The sequence below is a fragment of the Elaeis guineensis genome, chromosome 3 (assembly GCF_000442705.2).
Source record: "Elaeis guineensis isolate ETL-2024a chromosome 3, EG11, whole genome shotgun sequence".
Lineage (NCBI taxonomy): Eukaryota > Viridiplantae > Streptophyta > Magnoliopsida > Arecales > Arecaceae > Elaeis > Elaeis guineensis.
In genome coordinates, this window is record NC_025995.2 from 122,210,100 (window position 1) to 122,218,145 (window position 8,046).

At 46.1% G+C, this 8,046-nt stretch overlaps 1 protein-coding gene across 1 annotated transcript; it reads left to right on the forward strand.

The window, feature by feature from the left end:
* The first annotated feature begins 1,114 nt into the window (after window positions 1–1,114).
* On the forward strand, window positions 1,115–4,919 carry LOC105040417 (cytokinin dehydrogenase 6). Its single transcript, XM_010916924.4, has 4 exons — window positions 1,115–1,864; window positions 2,027–2,460; window positions 4,009–4,274; window positions 4,367–4,919. Exons 1-4 carry the CDS (start codon window positions 1,240–1,242, stop codon window positions 4,680–4,682), a joined length of 1,641 nt encoding a protein of 546 aa, XP_010915226.2. The 5' UTR covers window positions 1,115–1,239; the 3' UTR covers window positions 4,683–4,919.
* Window positions 4,920–8,046: the final 3,127 nt, after the last annotated feature.

Below are 8,046 nucleotides of genomic sequence, written 5' to 3' on the forward strand. Positions count from 1 at the left end.
CATCATCATCGTCGCAGATTAGAAACTGACGATATGCCATTGTACATAATAGATCATCATCATCATCATTATCATCTTATCATCGCCGTATTTTTTGGAGAGGGATGGTAGGAGTGTGATTTGTATCATGTGAGCCGAACAACAACTTGCTAAAACAAGTAAATATAAATTTTTCATGGTATGTGCTCACTTATTTTAACTATTGATTTTTGAGAAATATGATGTGTGCGCACCACCACCAGGGTCCGGAGTATGGTCTTTGGCAGAGAGATGCTAATCAGCTCAGATCATAAGACTGGTTAGGTTTGTAAACTTTGAATATGTTTGAGTTTATAACTGCAGTGAAATCAGTTTTATGAAAAAATTACTTATAATAGACCATCAAAAAATTACCTGGACATATATGAACAATAATAATTTATGTTCTTATGCAGTGCATGGTATTGTTTATAAGAAAATTTTGTATTATTAGCTTTCTTGTCTATGAATTAATGAAGCATTAATATGCGTAACCTCCTGCAGAGGAATTCTTTCATGAAGTGCTAGATCCGCACATGTACATGTGATTCATCCACTGTTGCGATGATCCCTGGTTCTAATCTACACAGGTTCGCGTATCCAACAGGACAAGACGCGGTTCATGTCTGTAATGTTGCAAGCGGGCTTTGTCTCTGATTTCTGGATGGGCGTAAGCTTCCAGACTCGCACTTCCAGAAGCTCTAATTGGCTTATAAGCACTTCAGACCCAATAAAAAATCAAATTAAACAGATAAAGCTGGATCCAGAGCAAAGCTAATTCAGGTCCAGGCTGTGGCGCACCCGGCCAGCATCCACGATTACCATTATGTTCCTGCTTCCTAACCAGGACAAAATGGTAACAGGTGCCTCTGGACTCTATAATATTCTGAGAAGCTGCCCAATTTCTTACTTCCTCTCCCTTTTGCTTTTTTGGCAGGCTTCCTTTTTAACCCCTTTCCTCTACTCTCTTACATAGGATTGTATCTCCGAGCCTCGTCCTCCGTATCTTTCAAGACCCACATGTCCGCACCGGAACGGCCTCCGCAAACCAGAGGCCAGGATTTTCTCACCTGCTCCCCAGCAAAGATCTTCGGAATCTTTTCAAGAGTATATCTTGTATATAATCACTTCCACCCATCCCTCTCTTCCTCAACTCCACCCGCCATTCTTAACCCCCCAACCCCAAACTCCCTCTCAGATCCTTTATAACCAGCTAGTGCAATGGCCTTGCTAAGGGCCAGCTCCATCTCATCCTTCCTTATGGTCATCTTCCTCATAACTAGCCTCATGTCCATAGTCAGCCAAATCGGGCCCTGGCCTGGGGCCCTGCCCCAAGACCTTCTCGCCATCGACATCGCCGCAAAACTCCATATGGACTCCCATGCTACTTCTTTAGTCTCTACCGACTTCGGCGGCCTCACCCAGGCCACCCCCGCCGCTGTTTTCTACCCGTCGTCGCCCCACGACATTGCCGTCCTGGTGCAATTCTCCTACTCCTCGTCCCGGCCCTTCACAGTAGCCCCCCGAGGCCACGGCCACTCCATCAGGGGCCAGGCCTTTGCCCCTGATGGGGTGGTCATAGACATGGCATCGCTCGGCCATGGACGCAACGATCGGATCATCGTGCACTCGGATGACTCCCAGTTTCGGTATGTCGATGCCGGTGGCGAGCAGCTTTGGATCGACGTTCTGCATGCAGCGTTGGAGCACGGGCTTGCACCGCCCTCATGGACCGATTACCTCCACCTGACCGTCGGCGGCACCCTCTCTAATGCCGGCGTCAGCGGCCAGGCTTTCCGTCACGGCCCGCAGATCTCCAATGTGTATGAATTGGACGTCGTCACCGGTATTAATTAACAGCCAATTACATATCTATATATTTGGTCTAACAGCCTACCAAATTATTAATCATGTAGTGTTGAGATTTGAATGAAGCTTTTACGAAAAATATCATAGAATGCGTCAGTAACTCATCAAGATAATGATTGGCGGACTGTATGTGGAACAGGGAAGGGGGAGATGGTCACGTGCTCCAGGGACGACAACTCGGAGCTATTCTATGCGGTGTTAGGAGGGCTGGGGCAGTTGGGGATCATAACCCGGGCACGGATCGGCCTGGAGCCGGCGCCCCAGAGGGTGCGCTGGGTTCGATTGATATACGATGATTTCGGGGAGTTCACGAGGGACCAGGAGCGGCTCATAACGATGATATCTGCATCCAAGGAGATGAAGAAGAAGAAAGGAGGGGGGTTCGACTACGTGGAGGGATCGGTTCTGGTGGCGGATGGAAGTCTTATCGGGAGCTGGAGGTCGTCTTCCTTTGCGGGGTGGGACGCGGAGAGGATCGCCAGGCTGGGAGCGGAGCACGGCGTCATCTACTGCTTGGAAGGGGCGATGTACTACGACTGGGTCACAGCATCACGTTCATGGGTGGTGGATCAGGTAAAAAAAAGTACCCACCGATTTGCTGGTGCCCTACCGAGAAATTATCTCCTAGACTGCATGCACCACGTGACCGTTTACACTAACAATCACAATTGCACCACCGCTGCAGAAAAACGAGCGAGTGGCTGTGATCATCAAGACCATGTGATGCACGCTTTGGAGGATATAATTTTTCTATTTGTACCCACCATCGTATCTTTCGTAGGACCCATATGATCCTACTCCATCTTTAAATTGACGAAACTTTTAGTTAGACTAGCTAGATCCACTGCTAAGTTAATGCAAGACGACCCTGACTCTTTTTTCCTCTTCCTTCTTTTTTTTTTTTTTGTTTCTGTTTGGCTATGTTGCTTTCTAATGGAACCAGTCTATAAGCTTAATGGTGGATCTGGTCCAACCGATAGTTTCTCCTTAATTTGTGTATCATCACACCGGAGCTATGTCCCAAGCAAAAGTATGTAGTCTCCTTCAAGACCTAGGATATTCGAGTTCCTCATTTTATTTTTTTCTTTTACTTTTTTGGAGGGGGTTGTAAAACCGGAACATTGTGCTTCTCTACGCCGTTTACGTCTTGCAGAGTAGTTGTGACTCATCTCTCTTTTTATAATCTTTGTTAGGTATGGTTTTGACTCGAGCCGTTAGTAAACTTCAACGGTTAGCTCGATGGTAGGCTCAAGTTTGACAAAGGAACAATCCAAGCCTGAGCTTCTAAATGTTAAGATTTTGACTCATAATAAAGCCTAGACCAAACGGTGTCGATTAGCTTGTCCATATAGAAAGCTAGGGATCACTTGGATGATAGGCTCGTTCAAGTTACTTCATCATGAAATAATGAACCGCATTTCATGTTTGTGATTAAGTTGAGCTTAAGATGGGGTGCTTATTCCGTCTGGCAATCCGAGCGTGAGAAGCTAGCCCAAAGCTTTTCACTTCTCACCTTAGTAGGAGTCTCTCTCTCTCGCGTCCTCTCCGACGGTCCTCCCGGCCGCCAGAAATAGTCTGACATCGTTTTTGAGCATTTCTCATGAATAGTAATCTGTACGTCACAATGTTTTTGTTCATAACCTTCGTATATTCGATCATTTGCATTAGTAGGGTAGTTTATTTTCTTATGGATACAAGTACAATAAACTTTTTTTTTTTTTTGATGTAAAGGGAGGATAAGACCACCCGGTTTATTTATGAAAATACAAGTGACAATAAACTAGTATTCAATACGATTTTTGGACTTAATTACAAGAAGGCTGGTCCTGAAGTCTTTTAATAGATCGTCATTGATCTCTCCCGAACAGATCATAAGTTTTTGAGACTTAAGGTTGTTGCAGAAGCGGTGAAAGTGTACGAACAAATGGTGGGTTTGATTGCCCTCGGTCTGTTAATTGGATGCGTGTGAGCATAGAAGTGTTTGACCTAGTCGAACAAAAAATTAAAGAAGGAAGGTGTTGACTTTGTATTTTTAGTTTGTGTGCAAGAATAGGGTATTGACTTTTGGCATTAGCTGTAGTTAATTTTTTCAAGCTACTGACAATTTGGACCTACTGACAGGAGCTTGAATTGTTGCTTGAAGAGCTGAGCTTTGTCCCCGGGTTTGCGTTCACAAACGACGTCTCCTATGAGCGATTTCTGGATAGAGTTCATGAAGGGGAGTTGAAACTGCGTTCGAAGGGCCTTTGGGATGTTCCTCACCCATGGCTTAATATATTTGTGCCCAAATCCAGAATACAAGATTTTAATACTGGAATCTTCAAGAGGATCCTGAAGCACAACAAGTCAACGGGTCCCATTCTATTCTATCCTATGAACAGGGACAAGTGCGTAAACTATGCAATTAATTATATATATTGATCCATGGATGGATTAATTATTATATTGTTAGCTAATTATACGGATGGATGCGTTACAGGTGGGACAAGAGGATGTCGTCAGTGATCCCTGACGAAGAGATCTTTTATTCTATAGGTTTTCTATGGTCTGCTATAATAAATGACTGGGAGTACTTGGAAAATCTGAACCTGGAGATCTTACGGTTCTGCGATCAGGAAGGCATCAAATATAAACAGTACTTGCCTCATTATTTATCTCAGGAGGACTGGATGAAGCACTTCGGTTCCAGGTGGGACAAGTTCTTTGAGATGAAGAGGAAGTATGATCCTAAAGCACTCTTATCTCCAGGGCAGAAAATATTTACCACCTCGCTCGTGGACCATGCCACCATGTAGCATCGTGGAAGACTGGTTGACCTAAATTAAGGCTTCATATATATATATATATATATATATATATATGGAAGAAAGTAGATGACATCTATCAATATCTTGTACCGATTGCTTATGATTTGGTAAAGTGTCTTTTAATTAATTAAGTTTCAGTATGAAGAGGTTCTCTAGGGAAGGAATCAAATCTATATGGAGATTTTGTAATTTTTTTAATTATTCCTCCATTAGTGTTTAAGTGTACCATGTGTGCTGATATCTAGCATGTGGCTAGTGGACTGCCTGTTTAAAGTGCGGCATTGGCAGCTCGGAAAGGTGATGTCGGCGAACGAGATATATCCAGCTATAGATTTCTAAGGTTAGGACGGAAGCATTGGGCGGACATGAGTGACAGACAACTTCCTTGTCAATGTCCTTGCTCGAACTACTTGGGCCTTGAACATAAAGAGGATGACGACAGGGTTGTGTTTGGACGTGGGTAGGCGCCATGATTGACATAATTGAAGAGAGGAAACGGATCGGGAGCAGCAAGACTTGAGAGATTTCCATCCCGTCTTGGGCCACCCTTCACATCATGGTGATTGGGCAAAACATTTAGGCAGATCCGGGAAGGACACAATGAAGATACGCGGATACGTCAATAGACTGTTCAATGTTTGACGAGGACAAAAAGATACAGTGGCTGCACAGTCAGGTGGTACATCAATCGGTTCCATTTGAACCTCGACAGGAGTCACAATGGCTGGATTATCAGGATGTTGGTCATGTCATCAACGCAATTACGGGGAGCATGGTCATGAGAAGGTCCCCTTTATTGCACACTCAATCTACTCAAACCTTGCTCATCTTTTATCCTAAAAAATAACAAAGTATCGTTCTTGTGATTTAGATTAATCATAATATATAGATGATTCTGCAATATAATTGATGCACAGCAACTTGTATCCAAAGACATGGAATTATCTACAGTGTGTTCGCACCCATAGAGTGTGGTAGCATTACGAGTAGTAGATGCAATATCATGTATCTTGAAGATAGGTCGCTCTTTTTCATCGCCGTGATGCATTGTTTATCCAGAGAAATTATATTCTATGTTTAGTTGTACCATCTCACAGGTGTATCAAGTCAGTCTATTTTTGTTGCGATAGAAACCCCTCCGAAAGGTTAGGATCGTGATCTTGCTGACTGCGAGATCGACAAATAAAAGAGATCTCCTCTCTGATCTCCTCAATCACGATCTTGCCCTTCGATCGGTCAAGACTGCCTTTTCACTCGTCAGCGACATTTGTGAAGTGAACTTGCCCTCCAAGAGAACAAGATCCACTAGCTTGCCTTCACGGTAGAACCCCATGCTATCCAAATTCATGTTGCCTAAGAAGATGCCGACTCTGCGAATCTCATTCTCGACCACTGCTCGAGCCTCAACCTATTTCCTCGTATCTTGGTCACACTCTATATCTCAATCATGAAGCCACTATGGTGATGCTTTTATTGATAGACGCAATCGTTGCATGCCACTAATAGAGAATCACCCACCAAGCTGTCGAGAGGGATTAGAGTCCTCTCATTCCTGCCCCACCTCGAAGCTAAAATGATTAGAATGCCCACACGACGAAAATGGATTGGCTTTGGGGGTTCGAAGCACTTCTATTCTTTTTTTTACCCTGAAGCTAAGGCGGCTACAATGGCCACATGATAAAAATGGATTGGCCTTGTAATAACCAGATTAAAAAAAAAAAAAAAAAAAAACAGAGGATGTTGGATGGATGTATGGCCAGGACACCATCTCCCAAGATCCTTTCAGTACCACGCAATGCAGCAGGAAGAAAGAAAAAACAAAATAAAAAGAAAAACAATCAAAATACGTGGATCAGCCATAAAATGGCTCGCCTCCACGGGGCATGCAAACTTCACTATGAAAAGAAAATTTTACAAGAGGAGACCTCACCCTCAACCCTTGTACACCCAATTCTCTCTCACTAGAAGTTTCCGTCACAAAACTCTCTCTCTCTTGGAGACCCCCCTGAACCCCTGAAGAGCATGGCGACCGCTGTCCAGGAGCCTCCTGCTCCTTCTCTCACAGCGCTCTAGCCTCTCTCTCTCTTCTCGGATTCGTACGGCTCCGTACGATGCGAAAACCGAACCCCACTCCTCTCTGTTTCGTCACAGGACCCTTTTTAAAGGGTTAAACAGGGTTTAAATTTGATTAGAGAGGGATTAGGAGTCCTAAACAAAGCCAAAAAACCCTCTGAACCGTCGGATCAAGATCGGGATCTCTCTGGGCCGTCCAATCGTGCTTCGGTCCATGGAATAGTACCGTGGACCGTGAGAAACGCATGGAAAATGCCCACGCGGTCCACAGGCCCCGCCATAGACCGCCCGGTCCACGGTGGACCGGGGCAAAAGGTCGCGGGCCTGGGTCGCGCGTCCCGCGCGGGCCTGGGTCCCGCGTCCCACGCGCCAACGCCTGCGGCCGCGCCGCTGCCGCCCGCCGCCGGTCGCCGGCGGTCCTCTATCGCTTCGATTCTCGTGCCGACTTCAAAAGCTCATATCTCCTCCATCTGAGCTCCGTTTCAGGTGATCTTGGTCTAGTTGGACTCTATTTTTCGCCGTGAACCTCGCTGTGGGCTCAATGTGGCTGAATCTCGAGGCGTCAAATCTTAACAATCTCCATCTCGACTCGATATTCGGCCTCCTCCAAACTCCGAGAGCTTCTGGATCTCTTCGCCCCCATGCCCTGGGGCAATCGCCTGCTGATCATGGATGGGCAAACATGGGAGTCGAGCCAGGCTGCTCGATCCCATCTCCATCGTATGCTGTGCTCCTCCTGATCTAAGACCTGCTCGGGGCATCATCCTGCGGCAATAGGAATTTTACCTTGCGACGTCGCCTCTCGTCCTCCCGAGTCTCCTGTCTCGTGCCCGATCCACCTCCTGGAGCTCCACCTCGCTCTGGGCTCCGCTTGGCTCCCGAAGCTCCACCTCGCACTGGGCTCCCTGTCAGGTAATAATGTCCTCTGCTCCCTTCTTCCCCTCCAGCACAATCCTATTGCCGCGTAGCACCCTCAGGATTCCTCCACCAGCTACCGTCCTGTAGCCTCTGAATCCAGTCTGCTAAGTGAGATAAGATTATGTCTGAAATTGGGTATGTATCGGACCTCCCCCAATCTCCTCACTGCACCGTCATGTGTCCTCCAGCTGACCGTCCCAATGCCTCTGATCGCACAGCTCGATCCATCCGGCAGATATACAGTGCTCTCACTGTTCTCCAGGGAGTCAAACTGCTCCTCTCTGCAACACACATGATAGGGGCATGCAGAATCTAATATCCACTGCTGGGAAGAAGCAGATACCTCGTCAGATATCTCAAA